Raw genomic sequence first — 26,123 nt, forward strand, 5'->3', positions numbered from 1 at the left:
TATCACTATCTACATCCCGATCCTCATATATAGTGACAGATCCATTATCACTATCTACATCCCCATCCTCATATATAGTGACAGATCCATTATCACGATCTACATCCCGATCCTCATATAGTGACAGGTCCATTATCACTATCTACATCCCCATCCTCATATATAGTGACAGATCCATTATCGCCTTCTACATCCCCATCCTCATATATAGTGACAGATCCATTATCGCCTTCTACATCCCGATCCTCACATATAGTGACAGATGCATTATCACTATCTACATCCCTATCCTCATATATAGTGACAGATCCATTATCACTATCTACATCCCAATCCTCATATATAGTGACAGATCCATTATCACTATCTACATCCCCATCCTCATATATAGTGACAGATCCCTTATCACTATCTACATCCCAATCCTCATATATAGTGACAGATCCATTATCACTATCTACATCCAAATCCTCATATAGTGACAGATCCATTATCACTATCTACATCCCAATCCTCATATATAGTGACTGATCCATTATCATTATCTACATCCCAATCCTCATATATAGTGACAGATCCATTATCACTATCTACATCCCGATCCTCATATATAGTGACAGATCCATTATCACTATCTACATCCCCATCCTCATATATAGTGACAGATCCATTATCACTATCTACATCCTAATCCTCATATATAGTGACAGATCCATTATCACTATCTACATCCCGATCTTCATATATAGTGACAGATCCATTATCAGTATCTACATCCCAATCCTCATATATAATGACAGATCCATTATCACTATCTACATACCGATCCTCATATATAGTGACTGATCCATTATCACTATCTACATCCCAATCCTCATATATAGTGACTGATCCATTATCACTATCTACATCCCCATCCTCATATATAGTGACAGATCCATTATCACTATCTACATCCCAATCCTCATATATAGTGACAGATCCATTATCACTATCTACATCCCGATCCTCATATAGTGATAGATCCATTATCACTATCTACATCCCAATCCTCATATATAGTGACAGATCCATTATCACTATCTACATCCCGATCTTCATATATAGTGACAGATCCATTATCACTATCTACATCCCCATCCTCATATATAGTGACAGATCCATTATCACTATCTACATCCCCATCCTCATATATAGTGACAGATCCATTATCACTATCTACATCCCGATCCTCATATATAGTGACAGATCCATTATCACTATCTACATCCCGATCCTCATATATAGTGACAGATCCATTATCACTATCTACATCCCAATCCTCATATATAGTGACAGATCCATTATCACTATCTACATCCCAATCCTCATATATAGTGACAGATCCATTATCACTATCTACATCCCGATCCTCATATAGTGATAGATCCATTATCACTATCTACATCCCCATCCTCATATATAGTGACAGATCCATTATCACTATCTACATCCCAATCCTCATATGTAGTGACAGATCCATTATCACTATCTACATCCACGATCCTCGTATATAGTGACAGATCCATTATCACTATCTACATCCCGATCCTCATATATAGTGACAGATCCATTATCACTATCTACATCCCGATCCTCATATATAGTGACTGATCCATTATCACTATCTACATCCCAATCCTCATACATAGTGACAGATCCATTATCACTATCTACATCCCATTCCTCATATATAGTGACAGATCCATTATCACTATCTACATCCCCATCCTCATATATAGTGACAGATCCATTATCACTATCTACATCCCTATCCTCATATATAGTGACAGATCCTTTATGACTATCTACATCCCAATCCTCATATATAGTGACAGATCCATTATCACTATCTACATCCCAATCCTCATATATAGTGACAGATCTATTATCACTATCTACATCCCCATCCTCATATATAGTGACAGATCCATTATCACTATCTACATCCCGATCCTCATATATGGTGACAGATCCATTATCACTATCTACATCCCGATCCTCATATATAGTGACAGATCCATTATCATTATCTACATCCCCATCCTCATATATAGTGACTGATCCATTATCACTATCTACATCCCAATCCTCATATATTGTGACAGATCCATTATCACTATCTACTTCCCCATCCTCATATATAGTGACAGATCCATTATCACTATCTACATCCCAATCCTCATATATAGTGACAGATCCATTATCACTATCTACATCCCAATCCTCATATATAGTGACTGATCCATTATCACTATCTACATCCCAATCCTCATATATAGTGACAGATCCATTATCACTATCTACATCCCAATCCTCATATATAGTGACAGAACCATTATCACTATCTACATCCCAATCCTCATATATAGTGATAGATCCATTATCACTATCTACATCCCGATACTCATATATAGTGACAGATCCATTATCACTATCTACATCCCAATCCTCATATATAGTGACAGATCCATTATCACTATCTACATCCCAATCCTCATATATAGTGACAGATCCATTATCACTATCTACAACCCGATCCTCATATATAGTGACCGATCCATTATCACTATCTACATCCCAATCCTCATATATAGTGACAGATCCATTATCAGTATCTACTTCCCAATCCTCATATATAGTGACTGATCCATTATCACTATCTACATCCCAATCCTCATATATAGTGACAGATCCATTATCACTGTCTACATCCCGATCCTCATATATAGTGACAGATCCATTATCACTATCTACATCCCAATCCTCATATATAGTGACAGATCCATTATCACTATCTACATCCCAATCCTCATATATAGTGACAGATGCATTATCACTATCTACATCCCAATCCTCATATATAGTGACTGATCCATTATCACTATCTACATCCCAATCCTCATATATAGTGACTGATCCATTATCACTATCTACATCCCCATCCTCATATATAGTGACAGATCCATTATCACTATCTACATCCCAATCCTCATATATAGTGACAGATCCATTATCACTATCTACATCCCGATCCTCATATAGTGACAGATCCATTATCACTATCTACATCCCAATCCTCATATATAGTGACAGATCCATTATCACTATCTACATCCCAATCCTCATATATAGTGACAGATCCATTATCACTATCTACATCCCGATCCTCATATAGTGATAGATCCATTATCACTATCTACATCCCGATCCTCATATATAGTGACAGATACATTATCAGTATCTACATCCCCATCCTCATATATAGTGACAGATCCATTATCATTATCTACATCCCGATCCTCATATATAGTGACAGATCCATTATCACTATCTACATCCCCATCCTCATATATAGTGACAGATCCATTATCACTATCTACATCCCGATCCTCATGTATAGTGACAGATCCATTATCAGTATCTACATCCCCATCCTCATATATAGTGACAGATCCATTATCACTATCTACATACCAATCCTCATACATAGTGACAGATCCATTATCACTATCTACGTCCCAATCCTCATATATAGTGACAGATCCATTATCACTATCTACATCCCCATCCTCATATATAGTGACAGATCCATTATCACTATCTACATCCCTATCCTCATATATAGTGACAGATCCATTATCACTATCTACATCCCCATCCTCACATATAGTGACTGATCCATTATCACTATCTACATCCCCATCCTCATATATATTGACAGATCCATTATCACTATCTACATCCCAATCCTCCTATATCCCGATCCTCATATATAGTGACAGATCCATTATCACTATCTACATACCCATCCTCATATATATTGACAGATCCATTATCACTATCTACATCCCAATCCTCCTATATCCCGATCCTCATATATAGTGACAGATCCATTATCACTATCTACATCCCCATCCTCATATATAGTGACTGATCCATTATCACTATCTACATCCCAATCCTCATATATAGTGACAGATCCATTATCACTATCTACATCCCAATCCCCATATATAGTGACAGATCCATTATCAGTATCTACATCCCAATCCTCATATATAGTGACAGATCCATTATCATTATCTACATCCCAATCCTCATATATAGTGACAGATCCATTATCACTATCTACATCCCAATCCTCATATATAGTGACAGATCCATTATCACTATCTACATCCCCATCCTCATATATAGTGACAGATCCATTATCACTATCTACATCCCGATCCTCATCTATAGTGACAGATCTATTATCACTATCTACATCCCAATCCTCATATATAGTGACAGATCCATTATCACTATCTACATCCCAATCCCCATATATAGTGACAGATCCATTATCAGTATCTACATCCCAATCCTCATATATAGTGACAGATCCATTATCATTATCTACATCCCAATCCTCATATATAGTGACAGATCCATTATCACTATCTACATCCCAATCCTCATATATAGTGACAGATCCATTATCACTATCTACATCCCAATCCTCATATATAGTGACAGATCCATTATCACTGTCTACATCCCAATCCTCATATATAGTGACAGATCCATTATCACTATCTACATCCTAATCCTCATATATAGTGACTGATCCATTATCACTATCTACATCCCAATCCTCATATATAGTGACTGATCCATTATCACTATCTACATCCCCATCCTCATATATAGTGACAGATCCATTATCACTATCTACATCCCAATCCTCATATATAGTGACAGATCCATTATCACTATCTACATCCCAATCCTCATATATAGTGACAGATCCATTATCACTATCTACATCCCAATCCTTATATATAGTGACAGATCCATTATCACTATCTACATCCAAATCCTCATATATAGTGACAGATCCATTATCACTATCTACATCCCAATCCTCATATATAGTGACTGATCCATTATCACTATCTACATCCCCATCCTCATATATAGTGACAGATCCATTATCACTATCTACATCCCAATCCTCATATAGTGACAGGTCCATTATCACTATCTACATCCCCATCCTCATATATTGTGACTGATCCATTATCACTATCTACATCCCAATCCTCATATATAGTGACAGATCCATAATCACTATCTACATCCCAATCCTCATATATAGTGACATATCCATTATCACTATCTACATCCCAATCCTCATATATAGTGACAGATCCACTATCACTATCTACATCCCAATCCTCATATATAGTGACAGATCCATTATCACTATCTACATCCCGATCCTCATATAGTGATAGATCCATTATCACTATCTACATCCCCATCCTCATATATAGTGACAGATCCATTATCACTATCTACATCCCAATCCTCATATATAGTGACAGATCCATTATCACTATCTACATCCCAATCCTCATATATAGTGACAAATCCATTATCACTATCTACATCCCAATCCTCATATATAGTGACAGATCCATTATCACTATCTACATCCCGATCCTCATATAGTGATAGATCCATTATCACTATCTACATCCCCATCCTCATATATAGTGACAGATCCATTATCACTATCTACATCCCAATCCTCATATATAGTGACAGATCCATTATCACTATCTAAATCCCAATCCTCATATATAGTGACAGATCCATTATCACTATCTACATCCCCATCCTCATATATAGTGACAGATCCATTATCACTATCTACATCCCAATCCTCATATATAGTGACAGATCCATTATCACTATCTACATCCCGATCCTCATATATAGTGACAGATCCATTATCACTATCTACATCCCAATCCTCATATATAGTGACAGATCCATTATCACTATCTACGTCCCAATCCTCATATATAGTGACAGATCCATTATCACTATCTACATCCCCATCCTCATATATAGTGACAGATCCTTTATGACTATCTACATCCCAATCCTCATATATAGTGACAGATCCATTATCACTATCTACATCCCAATCCTCATATATAGTGACAGATCTATTATCACTATCTACATCCCCATCCTCATATATAGTGACAGATCCATTATCACTATCTACATCCCCATCCTCATATATAGTGACAGATCCATTATCACTATCTACATCCCAATCCTCATATATAGTGACAGATCCATTATCACTATCTACTTCCCAATCCTCATATATAGTGACTGATCCATTATCACTATCTACATCCCAATCCTCATATATAGTGACAGATCCATTATCACTGTCTACATCCCGATCCTCATATATAGTGACAGATCCATTATCACTATCTACATCCCAATCCTCATATATAGTGACAGATCCATTATCACTATCTACATCCCAATCCTCATATATAGTGACAGATGCATTATCACTATCTACATCCCAATCCTCATATATAGTGACTGATCCATTATCACTATCTACATCCCAATCCTCATATATAGTGACTGATCCATTATCACTATCTACATCCCGATCCTCATATAGTGATAGATCCATTATCACTATCTACATCCCCATCCTCATATATAGTGACAGATCCATTATCACTATCTACATCCCAATCCTCATATATAGTGACAGATCCATTATCACTATCTTCATCCAAATCCTCATATATAGTGACAGATCCATTATCACTATCTACATCCCAATCCTCATATATAGTGACAGATCCATTATCACTATCTACATCCCGATCCTCATATAGTGATAGATCCATTATCACTATCTACATCCCGATCCTCATATATAGTGACAGATCCATTATCACTATCTACATCCCCGATCCTCATATATAGTGACAGATCCATTATCACTATCTACATCCCAATCCTCATACATAGTGACAGATCCATTATCACTATCTACGTCCCAATCCTCATATATAGTGACAGATCCACTATCACTATCTACATCCCCATCCTCATATATAGTGACAGATCCATTATCACTATCTACATCCCTATCCTCATATATAGTGACAGATCCATTATCACTATCTACATCCCGATCCTCATATATAGTGACAGATCCTTTATGACTATCTACATCCCAATCCTCATATATAGTGACAGATCCATTATCACTATCTACATCCCCATCCTCACATATAGTGACTGATCCATTATCACTATCTACATCCCCATCCTCATATATAGTGACAGATCCATTATCACTATCTACATCCCCATCCTCATATATATTGACAGATCCATTATCACTATCTACATCCCCATCCTCATATATAGTGACAGATCCATTATCAGTATCTACATCCCCATCCTCATATATAGTGACAGATCCATTATCACTATCTACATCCCGATCCTCATCTATAGTGACAGGTCCATTATCAGTATCTACATCCCAATCCTCATATATAGTGACAGATCCATTATCACTATCTACATCCAAATCCTCATATATAGTGACAGATCCATTATCACTATCTACATCCCAATCCTCATATATAGTGACTGATCCATTATCACTATCTACATCCCAATCCTCATATATAGTGACTGATCCATTATCACTATCTACATCCCAATCCTCATATATAGTGACTGATCCATTATCACTATCTACAGCCCCATCCTCATATATAGTGACCGATCCATTATCAGTATCTACATCCCAATCCTCATATATAGTGACTGATCCATTATCACTATCTACATCCCCATCCTCATATATAGTGACAGATCCATTATCACTATCTACATCCCAATCCTCATATATAGTGACAGATCCATTATCACTATCTACATCCCAATCCTCATATATAGTGACAGATCCATTATCACTATCTACATCCCGATCCTCATATATAGGGACAGATCTATTATCACTATCTACATCCCAATCCTCATATATAGTGACAGATCCATTATCACTATCTACATCCCAATCCTCATATATAGTGACAGATCCATTATCACTATCTACATCCCTATCCTCATATATAGTGACAGATCCATTATCACTATCTACATCCCTATCCTCATACATAGTGACAGATCCATTATCACTATCTACATCCCAATCCTCATATATAGTGACAGATCCATTATCACTATCTACATCCCGATCCTCCATATAGTGACAGATCCATTATCACTATCTACATCCCGATCCTCGTATATAGTGACAGATCCATTATCAGTATCTACATCCCATCCTCATATATAGTGACTGATCCATTATCACTATCTACATCCCAATCCTCATATATAGTGACAGATCCATTATCACTATCTACATCCCAATCCTCATATATAGTGACTGATCCATTATTAGTATCTACATCCCAATCCTCATATATAGTGACTGATCCATTATCACTATCTACATCCCCATCCTCATATATAGTGACTGATCCATTATCACTATCTACATCCCCATCCTCATATATAGTGACTGATCCATTATCACTATCTACATCCCCATCCTCATATATAGTGACTGACCCATTATCACTATCTACATCCCCATCCTCATATATAGTGACAGATCCATTATCACTATCTACATCCCCATACTCATATATAGTGACAGATCCATTATCACTATCTACATCCCAATCCTCATATATAATGACAGATCCATTATCAGTATCTACATCCCAATCCTCATATATAGTGACAGATCCATTATCACTATCTACATCCCAATCCTTATATATAGTGACAGATCCATTATCACTATCTACATCCCAATCCTCATATATAGTGACAGATCCATTATCACTATCTACATCCCGATCCTCATATATAGTGACAGGTCCATTATCACTATCTACATCCCAATCCTCATATATCGTGACAGGTCCATTATCACTATCTACATCCCAATCCTCATATATAGTGACAGATCCATTATCACTATCTACATCCCTATCCTCATATATAGTGACAGATCCATTATCACTATCTACATCCCTATCCTCATACATAGTGACAGATCCATTATCACTATCTACATCCCAATCCTCATATATAGTGACAGGTCTTTACATACATTTGTGGGTTTGCTGCAAATATTCTTTGATAAATATGACACTAATTGAGAAAGGATCTCTGCAAAACGCGTCAGTCACATATACTTCAATTTTTTCTGCTTTCCAAATCTCATTTTCATCATCATGTTGTGGCAGCTACTGACCCATCTTTCCCCTAACAGTGCACAGACGCAGCATCTGCGACCACCGCAAGATCCGGGAGCGAATCGCACATGGCTGATGATCATCTCCTGGTGAGTCCCGGGAGCTGGGTGTCTGTTTCCTCCAGCGTGTGTGATAGGACCAGAGCACGTCATTGCTCTGCATTCTCCATCCCATGGTTATCAGTGGTGCAACGCCAACTAGGTCCCTATCTTTGTGGAGTTTGTATGTCTTCCCCATGTTTGCATGGGATTCCTCATGGTGCTCTGGTTTCCTCCAGTACTCCAAATACACACTTGGAGATTAACTGTCTGTTGGGAAAATTATCTTGGGTTTGTGGTAATGATTATAAATAGTAAGTAGCATGTAATCAGAGACTTGGACCCGCCAGGAATCAACTAGGAGAGGTCTGACCTCTGACATGTGCTCCCATGCTCTCTCCCCCCAGCACTAACCAGGTAGGAAAGAGCCAGTGGTCACTAGGACTCGCCAGGACTCAACTAAGCGAGGTCCCCAGCAGCACAGAGTATATCAGGAGATGAGTGATGTGTTAGTGAGGACAGGGCTGCATGTAGCAGGGGCAGTGACATGTGAGGAGGGGAGGTATTTAGTGTAAGGAGTAGGGTCCCCATGGAAAAGTTATGGGTGTTATCTTCCTAGCGTAGACATTGTGTTACAATATGATTTTTATGAAAAACTGCAATTTTTGAGAATGATAAATAATTGAGTAGGAGAAGCCTGTCTGATTACATACTGGTGATATGGTTACATACTGGTGATATGGTTACATACTGCACTGTGACCATATTACCAGTATGTAACCATATCACCCGTATGTAACCATATCACACGTATGTAATCATATTACCGATATGTACATTAAGTGTAGAGCTCCATCAACTCATATCTATCAGTAAACATAACAGGGCACCATAATCTTATACCCATCAGTATACAGTACAGAGGGCACCATAATCTCATACCCATCAGTCTACAGTAACATAGGGCACCATAATCTCATACCCATCAGTATACAGTACAGAGGGCACCATAATCTTATACCCATCAGTATACAGTACAGAGGGCACCATAATCTTATACCCATCAGTATACAGTAACAGAGGGCACCCTAATCTCATACACATCAGTATACAGTACAGAGGGCACCATAATCTCATACCCATCAGTCTACAGTAACATAGGGCACCATAATCTCATACCCATCAGTATACAGTACAGAGGGCACCATAATCTCATACCCATCAGTATACAGTACAGAGGGCACCATCATCTCATACCTATCAGTGTACAGTACAGAGGACACCATAATCTCATACCCATCAGTCTACAGTAACATAGGGCACCATAATCTCATACCCATCAGTATACAGTACAGAGGGCACCATAATCTCATACCCATCAGTATACAGTACAGAGGGCACCATCATCTCATACCTATCAGTGTACAGTACAGAGGACACCATAATCTCATACCCATCAGTCTATAGTAACATAGGGCACCATAATCTCATACCCATCAGTATACAGTACAGAGGGCACCATAATCTTATACCCATCAGTATACAGTAACAGAGGGCACCCTAATCTCATACACATCACTATACAGTACAGAGGGCACCATAATCTCATACCCATCAGTGTATAGTACAGAGGGCACCATAATCTCATACCAATCAGTGTACAGTACAGAGTGTACCATAATCTCACACCCATCAGTGTACAGTAACAGAGGGCACCATAATCTCATACCCATCAGTGTATAGTACAGAGGGCACCATAATCTCATACCCATCACTATACAGTACAGAGGGCACCATAATCTCATACCCATCAGTGTATAGTACAGTGGGCACCATAATCTCATACCCATCAGTGTACAGTACAGAGGGCACCATAATCTCATACCCATCAGTGTACAGTACAGAGGGCACCATAATCTCATACCCATCAGTGTACAGTAACAGAGGGCACCATAATCTCATACCCATCAGTGTATAGTACAGAGGGCATCATCATCTCATACCCATCACTATACAGTACAGAGGGCACCATAATTTCATACCCATCAGTGTATAGTACAGAGGGCACCATAATCTCATACCCATCAGTGTATAGTACAGTGGGCACCATAATCTCATACCCATCACTATACAGTACAGAGGGCACCATAATCTCATACCCATCACTATACAGTACAGAGGGCACCATAATCTCATACGCATCAGTGTATAGTACAGAGGGCACCATAATCTCATACCCATCACTATACAGTACAGAGGGCACCATAATCTCATACCCATCACTATACAGTACAGAGGGCACCATAATCTCATACCCATCAGTGTATAGTACAGAGGGCACCATAATCTCATACCCATCACTATACAGTACAGAGGGCACCATAATCTCATACCCATCAGTGTACAGTACAGAGGGCACCATAATCTCATACCCATCACTATACAGTACAGAGGTCTTCATAATCTCATACCCATCACTATACAGTACAGAGGGCATCATAATCTCATACTCATCAGTATACAGTACAGAGGGCATCATAATCTCATACCCATCAGTATACAGTACAGAGGGCCTGATTCAGCAGACGATGAAATTGCAGAGCCGCACACAAGCAGCTTTGCAATTCTGTCCTGCTAACATGCAACTGCAGCAGGTGGTGATGGACACCTCCTGCTGCATCTGTGATCCCAGCATTGCAACCAAGTTGGCAGCATGGGATCACCATCTCAGCCATCGGTTGCGATGTTGGGTGGCGCCGGCCAGCTAAGCAAGCCTCAGTTTATACAGACTGGCCAGAATGTGACCAAAAATCGGTGTCCATAGATGCAGATCCTAGCCTTGACTCACCTGGAAAATGGGGGAAACAAGCTCCCATTTCCCGGAACATAGGCCATTTCTCCCACCCTGTAAATGCCTCTGCCTGTCAGCCAGGCAGAGGCATGGCAGGGGCTGCGAGCGATCTCTGCTCACATAATAATGTGTGGTGGAGGTCCTGCTGATATAATTTATTTATTACCAGTTATTTATATAGCGCACACATATTCCGCAGCGCTTTACAGAGAATATCTGGCCATTCACATCAGTCCCTGCCCCAGTGGAGCTTACAATATAATAATGTATGGTGGTGGCACAGCTGATATAATAATGTGTGATGGGGGCACAGCTGATATAATAATGTATGGTGGGGGCACAGCTGATATAATAATGTGTGGTGGGGGCACAGCTGATATAATAATGTGTGGTGGGGTACTGCTTATATAATAATGTGTGATGGGGCACAGCTGATATAATGTGTGGTGGGGCACTGCTTATATAATAATGTGTGGTGGGGGCACTGCTGATATTATGATGTGTGGGGGCACTGCTGATATAATAATGTGTGGTTGGGGCACTGGTGATATAATTATGTGGGGTGGGGGCACTGCTGATATTATATTAGCAGTACCCCACCACACATTATAATGTGTGATGGCGGCACTGCTGAGATGTGTGGTTGGGGCACTGCTCATATAAGAATGTGTGGGGGCACTGCTGATATAATAATGTGCAGGGTCACTGCTGAGATAATAATGTGCAGGGTCACTGCTGAGATAATAATGTGTGGTGGAGGCACAGCTGATATAATAATGTGTAGGGGCACTGCTGAGATAATAATGTGTAGGGGCACTGCTGAGATAATAATGTGTGAGGGGGACAGCCGATATAATAATGTGTTGTGGGGGCACTGCTGAGATAACGTGTGGTGGGGGCACAGCTGATATAATAATGTGTGGTTGGGGCACTGGTGATATAATTATGTGGGGTGGTGGCACTGTTGATATTATATCAGCAGTACCCCACCACACATTATAATGTGTGATGGCGGCACTGCTGAGATGTGTGGTTGGGGCACTGCTGACATAATAATGTGTGGTGGGGCAGAGCTGATATAATAATGTGTGGTGGGGGCACTGCTGATATAATAATGTGTAGGGTCACTGCTGAGATAATAATGTGTGGTGGAGGCACAGCTGATATAATAATGTGTGGTGGCACTGCTTAGATAATAATGTGTGAGGGGGACAGCCGATATAATAATGTGTTGTGGGGGCACTGCTGAGATAACATGTGTTGGGGGCACAGCTGATATAATAACATGTGGTTTGGGCACAGCTGATATAATAATGTGTGGTGGGGGCACTGCTGATATAATACTGTGTGGTGGAGGAACTGCTGATATAAAAATGTGTGTAGGGGCACAGCCGATATAATACTTTGTGGTGGGGGCATAGATGATATAATATGTTGTAGGGGCACAGCTTATTTAATGTGTGGTGGGGGCACAGCTGATATAATAATGTGTGGGGCCACTGCAGATATAATAATGAGTGGTGGAGGCACTGCTGATATAATAATGTGTGATGGGGCACAGCTGATATTATAATGTGTGGTGGGGGCACAGCTGATATAATAATGTGTGGTGGGGCACAGCTGATATAATAATGTGTGGTGGGGTACTGCTTATATAATAATGTGTGATGGGGCACAGCTGATATAATAATGTGTGGTGGGGGCATAGCTGATATAATAATGTGTGGTGGGGTACTGCTTATATAATAATGTGTGATGGGGCACAGCTGATATAATAATGTGTGGTGGGGGCACAGCTGATATAATAATGTGTGGTTGGGTACTGCTTATATAATAATGTGTGGTGGGGGCACTGCTGATATTATAATGTGTGGGGGCACTGCTGATATAATAATGTGTGGTTGGGGCACTGGTGATATAATAATGTGTGGTGGGGTACTGCTTATATAATAATGTGTGATGGGGCACAGCTGATATAATGTGTGGTGGGGGCACTGCTTTTATAATAATGTGTGGTGGGGCACTGCTGATATTATAATGTGTGGGGGCACTGCTGATATAATAATGTATGGTTGGGGCACTGGTGATATAATTATGTGTGATGGCGGCACTGCTGAGATGTGTGGAGGGGGCACTGCTCATAGAAGAATGTGTGGGGGCACTGCTGATATAATAATGTGTGGTGGAGGCACTGCTGAGATAATAATGTGCATGGTCACTGCTGAGATAATAATGTGCAGGGTCACTGCTGAGATAATAATGTGTGGTGGAGGCACTGCTGAGATAATAATGTGTAGGGGCACTGCTGAGATAATAATGTGTAGGGGCACTGCTGTGATAATAATGTGTAGGGGCACTGCTGAGATAATAATGTGCAGGGTCACTGCTGAGATAATAATGTGTGGTGGAGGCACTGCTCATATAAGAATTTGTGGTGGCACTGCTTAGATAATAATGTGTGAGGGGGACAGCCGATATAATAATGTGTTGTGGGGGCACTGCTGAGATAACGTGTGGTGGGGGCACAGCTGATATAATAACATGTAGTTTGGGCACAGCTGATATAATAATGTGTGGTGGGGGCACTGCTGATATAATAACATGTGGTTTGGGCACAGCTGATATAATAATTTGTGGTGTGGGCACTGTTGATATAATAACATGTGGTTTGGGCACAGTTGATATAATAATGTGTGTAGGGGCACTGCTGATATAATAACATGTGGTTTGGGCACAGCTGATATAATAATTTGTGGTGTGGGCACTGCTGATATAATAACATGTGGTTTGGGCACAGTTGATATAATAATGTGTGGTGGGGGCACTGCTGATATAATAATGTGTGGTGGATGAACTGCTGATATAATAATGTGTGGTGTGGGCATAGATGATATAATAATGTGTGGTGGGGCACTGCTGATATAATAATTTGTGGTTAGGGCATAGATGATATAATAATATGTTGTGGGGGCACAGCTTATTTAATGTGTGGTAGGGGCACTGCTGATATAATGTGTGGTGGGGCACTGCTGATATAATAATTTAGTGGGGGAAGAGCTGATATAATAATGTGTGGTGGGGGCACAGCTGATATAATAATTTGGTGGGGGCACTGCTGATATAATAATGTGTGATGGGAGCACAGCTGATATAATAATGTGTGGTGGGGGCTCAGCTGATATAATAATGTGTGGTGGGGGCTCAGCTGATATTATAATGTGTGGTGGGGGCACAGCTGATATAATAATGTGTGATGGGGCAGAGCTGATATAATAATGTGTGGTGGGGGCACTGCTGATATAATAATGTGTGGTGGGGCAGAGCTGATATAATAATGTGTGGTGGGGGCACTGCTGATATAATAATGTGTGGTGGGGCAGAGCTGATATAATAATGTGTGGGGGCACAGCTGATATAATAATGTGTGGTGGGGGCTCAGCTGATATAATAATGTGTGGTGGGGCACAGCTGATATAATAATTTGTGGTGTGGGCACTGCTGATATAATAACATGTGGTTTGGGCACAGTTGATATAATAATGTGTGGTGGGGGCACTGCTGATATAATAATGTGTGGTGGATGAACTGCTGATATAAAAATGTGTGGTGTGGGCATAGATGATATAATAATGTGTGGTGGGGCACTGCTGATATAATAATTTGTGGTTAGGGCATAGATGATATAATAATATGTTGTGGGGGCACAGCTTATTTAATGTGTGGTAGGGGCACTGCTGATATAATGTGTGGTGGGGCACTGCTGATATAATAATTTAGTGGGGGCAGAGCTGATATAATAATGTGTGGTGGGGGCACAGCTGATATAATAATTTGGTGGGGGCACTGCTGATATAATAATGTGTGATGGGAGCACAGCTGATATAATAATGTGTGGTGGGGGCTCAGCTGATATAATAATGTGTGGTGGGGGCTCAGCTGATATTATAATGTGTGGTGGGGGCACAGCTGATATAATAATGTGTGATGGGGCAGAGCTGATATAATAATGTGTGGTGGGGGCACTGCTGATATAATAATGTGTGGTGGGGCAGAGCTGATATAATAATGTGTGGTGGGGGCACTGCTGATATAATAATGTGTGGTGGGGCAGAGCTGATATAATAATGTGTGGGGGCACAGCTGATATAATAATGTGTGGTGCGGGCTCAGCTGATATAATAATGTGTGGTGGGGCACTGCCGATATAATAATGTGTGGTGGTTGCACAGCTGATATAATAATGTGTGGTGGGGCAGAGCTGATATAATAATGTGTGATGGGGCAGAGCTGATATAATAATGTGTGGTGGGGGCACTGCTGATATAATAACGTGTGATGGGAGCACAGATGATATAATAATGTGTGGTGGAGGCACTGCTGATATAATAATGTGTGATGGGAGCACAGATGATATAATAATGTGTGGTGGGGCAGAGCTGATATAATAATGTGTGGTGGGGGCACTGCTGATATAATAACGTGTGATGGGAGCACAGATGATATAATAATGTGTGGTGGGGGCACTGCTGATATAATAACGTGTGATGGGAGCACAGATGATATAATAATGTGTGATGGAGGCACTGCTGATATAATAATGTGTGATGGGAGCACAGATGATATAATAATGTGTGATGGGAGCACAGATGATATAATAATGTGTGGTGTGGGCATAGATGATATAGTAATGTGTGATGGGAGCACAGCTGATATAATAATGTGTGATGGGGCACTGCTGATATAATAATGTGTGGTGGGGGCACTGCTGATATAATAATGTGTGATGGGAGCACAGCTGATATAATAACGTGTGGTGGGGGCACTGCTGATATAATAATGTGTGGTGGGGCAGAGCTGATATAATAATGTGTGGTGGGGGCACTGCTGATATAATAACGTGTGATGGGAGCACAGATGATATACTAATGTGTGGTGGGGGCACTGCTGATATAATAACGTGTGATGGGAGCACAGATGATATAATAATGTGTGGTGGAGGCACTGCTGATATAATAAGGTGTGATGGGAGCACAGATGATATAATAATGTGTGGTGTGGGCATAGATGATATAGTAATGTGTGATGGGAGCACTGCTGATATAATAATGTGTGGTGGGGGCAGAGCTGATATAATAATGTGTGGTGGGGGCACAGATGATATAATAACGTGTGATGGGAGCACAGATGATATAATAATGTGTGGTGGAGGCAGAGCTGATATAATAATGTGTGGTGGGGGCACAGCTGATATAATAATGTGTGGTGGGGCACTGCTGATATTATAATGTGTGGTGGGGGCACAGCTGATATAATAATGTGTGTAGGGGAACTGCTGATATAATAATGTGTGGTGAGGGCACTGCTGATATAATAATGTGTGATGGGAGCACAGCTGATATAATAATGTGTGGTGGGGGCACAGCTGATATAATAATGTGTGGTGGGGGCACTGCTGATATAATAATGTGTGGTGGGGGCATAGATGATATAATAATGTGTGGTGGGGCATAGATGATATAATAATGTGTGGTGGGGCCACTGCTGATATAATAATGTGTGATGGGGCAGAGGTGATATAATATTGTGTGTAGGGGCACTGCTGATATAATAATGTGTGATGGGGCAGAGGTGATATAATATTGTGTGTAGGGGCACTGCTGATATAATAATGTGTGTAGGGGCACTGCTGATATAATAATGTGTGGGGGCACTGCTGAAAGAACCATGTGTGCGAGGATATTGGAGTGATGGGCATAGAAGGTCCTATTTGGTGGTAACCTGGTATAAGGAGACGGACAGTTGGCATGCCCCATCTATCACTCTTTATAGTAACTGATGGGTCAGCTTATGTCTAGTGCTACATCCACAGGTCCGATAATCGTATTGTCTCTCCACCAGGTGAAGAGGAGATATTACCACCAGACAAAGAAACCCGCCCTGAAGACATGTTGTGTGACCCTCCCGGACTTACCGACGGAGTTGGTGAGGAGACATAGTGGCTGCCATGATGTCTTTCCCTTACACACGACCTATGTGGGGACAGGCACGGTGCCCTCTCACCCCCAGACAGACCACATCCCTCTACCTCATACACACTGACCTCTGACATCACCACACAACGTAAAATGCCATTTACATGAACGAGCCATAGTTACCCAGGTATCATGTGGTTTTATGAAGAGAAAGGCACATAGGCATGGACAAGACAAGAGTCCACCATTTTACTCCATAGTAATGTAGCAATGTTGCAGGAAGGTTCTGAGATAATAAGAGATAATATCCGAGGATGAGGATTATGATGATCTTTTCCTCTCATGAAGAGGTGTCTAAATTGATTTACCAAAGTTATATTTAAGAAGACAGCTTTAAACCATCCCCCCTCCTATGTGTTACCCCACTCTGTAGGCAGCAGTTAGGTGGGTTCCTCCCGTGGGTCCCTCACTGTTTCTTCATCAGAATAATTCTGTGCATTATACGGTGGTGATGTTATTACAATGTTATCCATGGCCTCCTATTGGCTAGTGCAATACAATTTCTACATCCCACCTGTTTTATCAAATGCCCCCAATCCAACATCGGAGGGAGAAAAAGGGGTGCAGTTGTAAATTAATATATTAAAAATATAATACAATCACTGGGATATGTTTAGGAAACACACTTTAATTATTGTAAGATTAATAAAACATATCTACCAATAAATTACATGATTATGAAACAAGTCACCTATAAAAATGGTAACTAGTGAGCCTGAAATAACTTCTCTGCGGAGCTCAAACGGAGACTTTAGGAGGCCCATTTATCATTCTATATTTGCAGCTATATCCCTGAATACGGGTCGGGGGTTGACCGTAAATATTTACTATCCCCCGGATGTATTAAGGAGGGACCGCAGCAGGTATCGGCGCTCCCTCCATTCCCACAGGCAGCCACATCTCCCATAAGTTTATATGGGGGACGCGGTGCTGTAAAATTTACCAACATCCGGAATGCGATGTATTCCAGAGATTGGCCCCCGCTGCTAACGCCATCTGAAGATGGCGTTAGCCTATGGGCTACCACCGCGCATAATTATCCGGGAGAGGGTACATTCGGAACCCTCCCCAACAATGGCGGCCGTGCATGTGCAGTAGGGATGGACATCGGAAGCCGATGTTTAGCAACCATAGATGGTTCCAATTCAGTACTTTTCCGTCGAATACCGGAAATTCACTGGTTGTCAGCCATCGAATGCATCTTTCCGATGCCCATCCGATGGTTGGCTGTGGAGGGGGAGCACACACCGCTGCAGGAGAATAGGCCCCTATTCTCAGTATAGGGGGAGCCCAGCATCTCGGAGAGTGCAGGTCACGCCCCCACATTGACGTGGAAGGGAGAAGTCTAGAGGCCCCCCCCTTTTCCACAGACTCCACCCCGTTTCCATGCATGTGCCGGATGATAAATCCGGGCGCTATATTCGCATATTGCAATAGTGATCATTAATAAATGGGGGCCCATGTCTCTTACAGATTGCAGCAATTAAAAGTAGCAATATCAGTTGCAGCAGCATATAGATTAAGGGCCTGATTCAGAGCCGGACGCTATTTGCGCTCGCTCGTTCAGACAAAGGGGCTGGCTATTTAAATGAACCTTTCGCTCTTTGCGGTCTGTTCACGCCTCTATGTCTGAACGAGCGAACAAAACATGCGAACGTAATTTTGAAAAAAACGCCCCCTGGCCGCTCGCATCATACGTCATGTCCGCTATTTATTAGATTAATCGAGTACATCGAAAGGCGTCTGACCTGCTCGCTATTCTTGTGGTTGGTTTTTTCAACCACAATCATGCAAGCAGTTCTGACTATAAAACAACCAAGTGACGTGGTCGATGACGCTGCTTTGTTAATTATGCACACCCTTAAAACGGCCGTTTTGACCATTTGGCACGCCTGCGATCGGGTTTTCAAGCACCTTCCCCTGTTACCACCCACATACGCCTCCTCCTGTCACTCAAAATAGCAGGCATTCGCTATTTAGCGAGCACACGATTTTTGGCCGCACTGACTGGTTCGCGCATGCGTATTAAAATCCGTACGCATGCGCAGTTGTGCGAACATCGGTAGGAACGAACGAGCGGCCGCTTACGAGCGGCTCTGAATCAGGCCCTAAATCTGTACTTAGAGACAGCCTGGATTTGTTTAATATAGGGAGATAATGGAGCTAACAGCAATCTGTATCCCTCCTCCAGAGCTGGAAAATAAACACCTAGGGCCGAATGTAACAGGGTGAGAGGTTAGGAAATGTGAGAGTTTAGCGGTAACCTCTCACATTGGTCCAGTTTTATCTTCAATATGGGAAAATATCTGGATGTGAGTTTAAATCGTGAGAGTTTTTGTAGTCTAAAAAGTTTTCATGTTCTCAGACTCTGTTACATTGGGCGAGTTTATAAAGTGTCAGAGGTTACTGCTGAACTCTGACATTTGCTAAGCTCTCACCCTATTACATGTGGCCCAGGGTTCTTTGAGTGTGTTGTTATCGCACTTACATTAAGTCGCGTCTCTCTTACGGTATTAGCTCCTGCCCCGTTTAGGGCGCGGTAGTTGTAGTATTTTTGTGACTATTGGTTTGCAGATTGCAGAGCCTCAGACGGCATAACCTGGAGTGCGTCAGTGGGAAGGTGTACCGGAGCAGATCGTCCTCTACCTGGATCAGGGCGTATAGCCGTAGCTGCTGTCCCTGTCCCTGTCCTGTGCAGGGAGTGCTCAGGATATCAGGTGCACTTCTCACAGAAGAAGGAATGAATACAATTGCTGTGTGAGATGCCGGTGGTATGAAAGCTGCAGTATAGACTTGCCCTAGTAGACAATCGGTAGTCTTGTTCCGTTATGTAAGAGCTCACCACCTATGCGCATTCTCTGGCTATAACCTTTGAGTTAGCCTAGGTCAAGCAGAAAACCTGTTCCTTGTCCGAAATGCATTCTGGTCTCACCCTGCAATCTATAGGAGGCGAAGAACGGATTTATTCACTAATTAAATAATGTAACTAGAAGATGACTATAGTTATACTGATGTCTTACACAGATGGCTTCTGGATGTCCTGTTTCTGCCAGAAATCCCGGATACATGTTGCCCTCACAGATAGCCTATGGATGTTCTATATTTTGGTGGCAAGCCAAGATGCATGCACACCTCAGAGATAGTCTATTGATGTTCTTACACTTTGGATAATAGCCAAGATATGAGCTGCCCTCACAGATAGTCTATGGAAGTCCTACACTGTATTGGAAAGCCTAGATTCATGCTTCCCTCTGAGATAGTCTATGTATGTCCTACACTGTGGTGGAGAGCCGAGATACATGCTTCCCTCTGGGATAGTCTACGTGGGTACTGAACTGTGGTGGAGAGCCGAGAAACATGCTTCCCTCTGGGATAATGTATGTATGTCCTACACTGTGGTGGAGAGCCGAGATACTGTACGTGCTACCCTCTGGTATAGTCTATGTACAGTATGTCCTACACTGTGGTGGAGAGCCGAGATACATGCTTCCCTCTGGGATGTCCTACACTGTGATGGAAAGCCCAGATATATGGTTCCCTCTTAGATAGTCTATGGATGTGCTACACTGTGGTGGAGAGCTGAGATACGTGCTTCCCTCTGAAATAGTCTACACTGTGGTGGAAAGCCAAGCTATATGGTCCCCTCTTAGATAGTCTATAGATGTCCTACACTGTGGTGGAGAGCTGAGATACGTGCTTCCCTCTTAAATAGTCTACACTGTGGTGGAAAGCCCAGATATATGGTCCCCTCTGAGATAGTCTATGGATGGCCTACACTGTGGTGGAAAGCCTAGATATATGGTCCCCTCTAAGATAATCTATGGATGTCCTACACTGTGGTGGAGAACCGAGATACGTGCTTCCTTCTGGGATAGTCCTAGAGCTGAGATATGTGCTACCCTCTGATTTAGTCTATGGATTTCCTACACTGTGGTTGGAAAGCCCAGATATAAGGTCCCCTCTGAGATAGTCTATGAACATCCTGCACACTTTGATGGAATTCCCAGATTTGTGCTGCACCCACCATCACATCTACACATAAATAATACACCCATTCATCCAGCATCCGTTATTCTCTTCATTACTGATATTTCTACATTCTTCCTTAGTGTGACTGATTTCCATACTTCTTCTAAGTCCTCTCCCCTTTTCTCATGGCTTATTCCTATCTCTTGTCTCTCTTCTCCCTCTGCCCCCTCCTCAGATGGAGAAAATAATCTCCTACCTTTCCGTCAGGGACGTTGTGCTGTTGGGGGAGACCTGCCGCTACCTGCGTCAGATGTGCAATGGCCAAAGGATCTGGAGGGCCTTATGCGAGAAGACCTGCCCTCGCGTGACAGAGGACACCAACTGGCGGAGATCAACCATATTAAATTGTGAGCTGCGTGTGACACGTGGGAGGCGGGAATATTGGTCTCGTTGCCAGGCAGTAATGGTGGTAGACTCTAAAAGCTGGACTGGAAGGATAAGATAAGATAATAGTAGTTATTTGATAGGGACGATGTGGTATTGTGTAGCGGTAGAATATTATGAAATGTCTAATACTGGATCATGACCTAACAGCCATTCTCGTTTTGTCCTCTCCAGACACGAAGGGCATGTACTTCCACCCATTTGTAAGCCGGAAGCGGCTATACGGCAACTGTGTGGCTCCTGCCAACTCCTATGGCTTCCAACGCTTCTTAATCACCAAGGACAGCGTCTTTGTTCTTGACTACACGGGGACGCTCTTCTTCGTCCACAGCGCCTTGGCGGCCGGTAACTACAGCCATGTCAGCGCGGAGTGTAAATCGTCCTACATCAAACTCTGCGAGAACGTCAGAGATGTAAGAGCCAAGCCTGGGAAATGTCACTGCGTTGTTCCTGTATTATATACGGATTACCAGTTATTTATATAGCGCACACATATTCCACAGCGCTGTGCAGGGAATATTTGGCCATTCACATTAATAATGTCCCCAGGGGAGCTTACACTCTAAATTCCCTACCACATGTACACACATATACACACTAGGGTTCATTGTTGTTGGGAGCCAAGTAACCTACCAGTATGTTTTTTTTATTGTGGGAGGAAACAGAAACACCCGGAGAAAAGCCACGCAGGTACAAGGAGAACATACAAACTCCACACAGCTAGGGCCGTGGGAATAAAACCCAAGACCTCGGTGCTGTGAAGCAGTAATGCTGACCAGTACACCAACCGTGCTGCCCACTTGTGTTCCATCTGTGATTCTGTATTTTGGCAACTCTTACCCTTGTCATACATACACTGCACCCCACTGCTGGCGCGGTCATTAGTGTACCCACAGCAGCACCTGGTGCGGTCACTGATGTACCCACAGCAACACCTAGTGCGGTCACTGATGTCCCCACAGCAGCACCTGGTGCAGTCACTGATGTCCCCACAGCAGCACCTGGTGCAGTCACTGATGTCCCCACAGCAGCACCTGGTGCGGTCACTGATGTCCCCACAGCAGCACCTGGTGCGGTCACTGACGTCCCCACAGCAGCACCTGGTGCGGTCACTGATGTCCCCACAGCAGCACCTGGTGCGGTCACTGATGTCCCCACAGCAGCACCTGGTGCGGTCACTGATGTCCCCACAGCAGCACCTGGTGCGGTCACCGATGTCCCCACAGCTGCACCTGGTGCGGTCACCAGTGTCCCCACAGCAGCACCTGGTGCGATGTCCCCACAGCAGCACCTGGTGCGGTCACTGATGTCCCCACAGCAGCACCTGGTGCGGTCACCGGTGTCCCCACAGCAGCACCTGGTGCGATGTCCCCACAGCAGCACCTGGTGCGGTCACTGATGTCCCCACAGCATCACCTGGCGCGGTCATTGATGTCCCACAGCAGCACCTGGTGCGGTCACTGATGTCCCCACAGCATCACCTGGCGCGGTCATTGATGTCCCACAGCAGCACCTGGTGCGGTCACTGATGTCCCCACAGCAGCACCTGGTGCGGTCACTGATGTCCCCACAGCAGCACCTGGTGCGGTCACTGATGTCCCCACAGCAACACCTGGTGCGGTCACTGATGTCCCCACAGCAGCACCTGGTGCAGTCACTGATGTCCCCACAGCAGCACCTGGTGCGGTCACTGACGTCCCCACAGCAGCACCTGGTGCGGTCACTGATGTCCCCACAGCAGCACCTGGTGCGGTCACTGATGTCAGCATCACCTGGTGCGGTCACTGATGTCCCCACAGCAGCACCTGGTGCGGTCACTGATGTCCCCACAGCAGCACCTGGTGCGGTCACTGATGTCCCCACAGCAGCACCTGGCGCAGTCACTGATGTCCCCACAGCAGCACCTGGTGCGGTCACCGATGTCCCCACAGCAGCACCTGGTGCGGTCACCGATGTCCCCACAGCTGCACCTGGTGCGGTCACTGATGTCCCCACAGCAGCACCTGGTGCGGTCACTGATGTCCCCACAGCATCACCTGGCGCGGTCATTGATGTCCCACAGCAGCACCTGGCGCGGTCACTGATGTCCCCACAGCATCACCTGGCGCAGTCATTGATGTCCCACAGCAGCACCTGGTGCGGTCACTGATGTCCCCACAGCAGCACCTGGTGCGGTCACTGACGTCCCCACAGCAGCACCTGGTGCGGTCACTGATGTCCCCACAGCAGCACCTGGTGCGGTCACTGATGTCAGCATCACCTGGTGCGGTCACTGATGTCCCCACAGCAGCACCTGGTGCGGTCACTGATGTCCCCACAGCAGCACCTGGTGCGGTCACTGATGTCCCCACAGCAGCACCTGGTGCGGTCACTGACGTCCCCACAGCAGCACCTGGTGCGGTCACTGATGTCCCCACAGCAGCACCTGGTGCGGTCACTGATGTCAGCATCACCTGGTGCGGTCACTGATGTCCCCACAGCAGCACCTGGTGCGGTCACTGATGTCAGCATCACCTGGTGCGGTCACTGATGTCCCCACAGCAGCACCTGGTGCGGTCACTGATGTCCCCACAGCAGCACCTGGTGCGGTCACTGATGTCCCCACAGCAGCACCTGGCGCAGTCACTGATGTCCCCACAGCAGCACCTGGTGCGGTCACTGATGTCCCCACAGCAGCACCTGGTGCGGTCACCGATGTCCCCACAGCAGCACCTGGTTCGGTCACCAATGTCCCCACAGCATCACCTGGTGCGGTCACTGATTTCCCCACAGCATCACCTGGTGCGGTCACTGATGTCCCCACAGCATCACCTGGTGCAGTCACTGATGTCCCCACAGCAACACCTGGTGCAGTCACTGATGTCCCCACAGCTGCACCTGGTGCGGTCACTGATGTCCCCACAGCAACACCTGGTGCGGTCTCTGATGTCCCCACAGCATCACGTGGTGCGGTCACTGATGTACCCACAGCAACACCTGGTGCGGTCACTGATGTCCCCACAGCAACACCTGGTGCAGTCCCTAACATCGACATGTTCCAGCATCTCTTGACATGCAATAGTAGCCTGTAAGGACACTACTGGGTGAACCAATCAGGAGAGTGGGAGCCTAGCTTCTCATGTTTTGTCATACTGGGGGAAACGTGTCGTGGAACATCAGGGAGACGACCTGTTATATATCAGTGGAGAGCTGGTGGAGATAAGGGGGTGTATGCCCTTAAAAGCGGCAACAATAAAAAAAAGGCAGAACCGACCTAGTTTTGCCTTTTATAATTATTGGTGCTTTAAATCTAGCGGTAAAATCTCTGATGACCGGCGGCTGCCTGCAACTCGTGGGCCCTTACATTTGGGTCTCGGACTCCAGAAGCATGCTCAGTATCCAGGATCCATCACTCCTTCTCAGGGTTCCTATTAGGCTTCACAAATTTTGGTCAGTTCCAGTTGCTAGCGGCGTAGTGGGTTACCATCTGGACCACTGGCTGCAAAGACATCTCCTTGTCATCAGTTCGAGCTCCAGCCAAGGCCTATCTTGGGGCAGTTTCATGACTTGGTACTTTTTGATCTTCAATCCATTCTTCCATCCC

At 43.6% G+C, this 26,123-nt stretch overlaps 1 protein-coding gene across 1 annotated transcript in view; it reads left to right on the forward strand.

The window, feature by feature from the left end:
• Positions 1–26,123, forward strand: part of FBXO24 (F-box protein 24) — a 105,038-nt gene that overhangs the window by 31,430 nt on the left and 47,485 nt on the right. The window contains exons 2-5 of the mRNA XM_088463896.1: positions 9,224–9,295; positions 17,994–18,077; positions 22,332–22,503; positions 22,715–22,953. Coding sequence (XP_088320022.1) covers positions 9,224–9,295; positions 17,994–18,077; positions 22,332–22,503; positions 22,715–22,953 — 567 coding nt within the window. The remainder of the gene's footprint in view (positions 1–9,223; positions 9,296–17,993; positions 18,078–22,331; positions 22,504–22,714; positions 22,954–26,123) is intronic.

The sequence above is a fragment of the Taudactylus pleione genome, unplaced genomic scaffold (assembly GCF_031769625.1).
Source record: "Taudactylus pleione unplaced genomic scaffold, aTauple2 ptg001495l, whole genome shotgun sequence".
NCBI classification, from domain to species: Eukaryota; Metazoa; Chordata; class Amphibia; order Anura; family Myobatrachidae; genus Taudactylus; species Taudactylus pleione.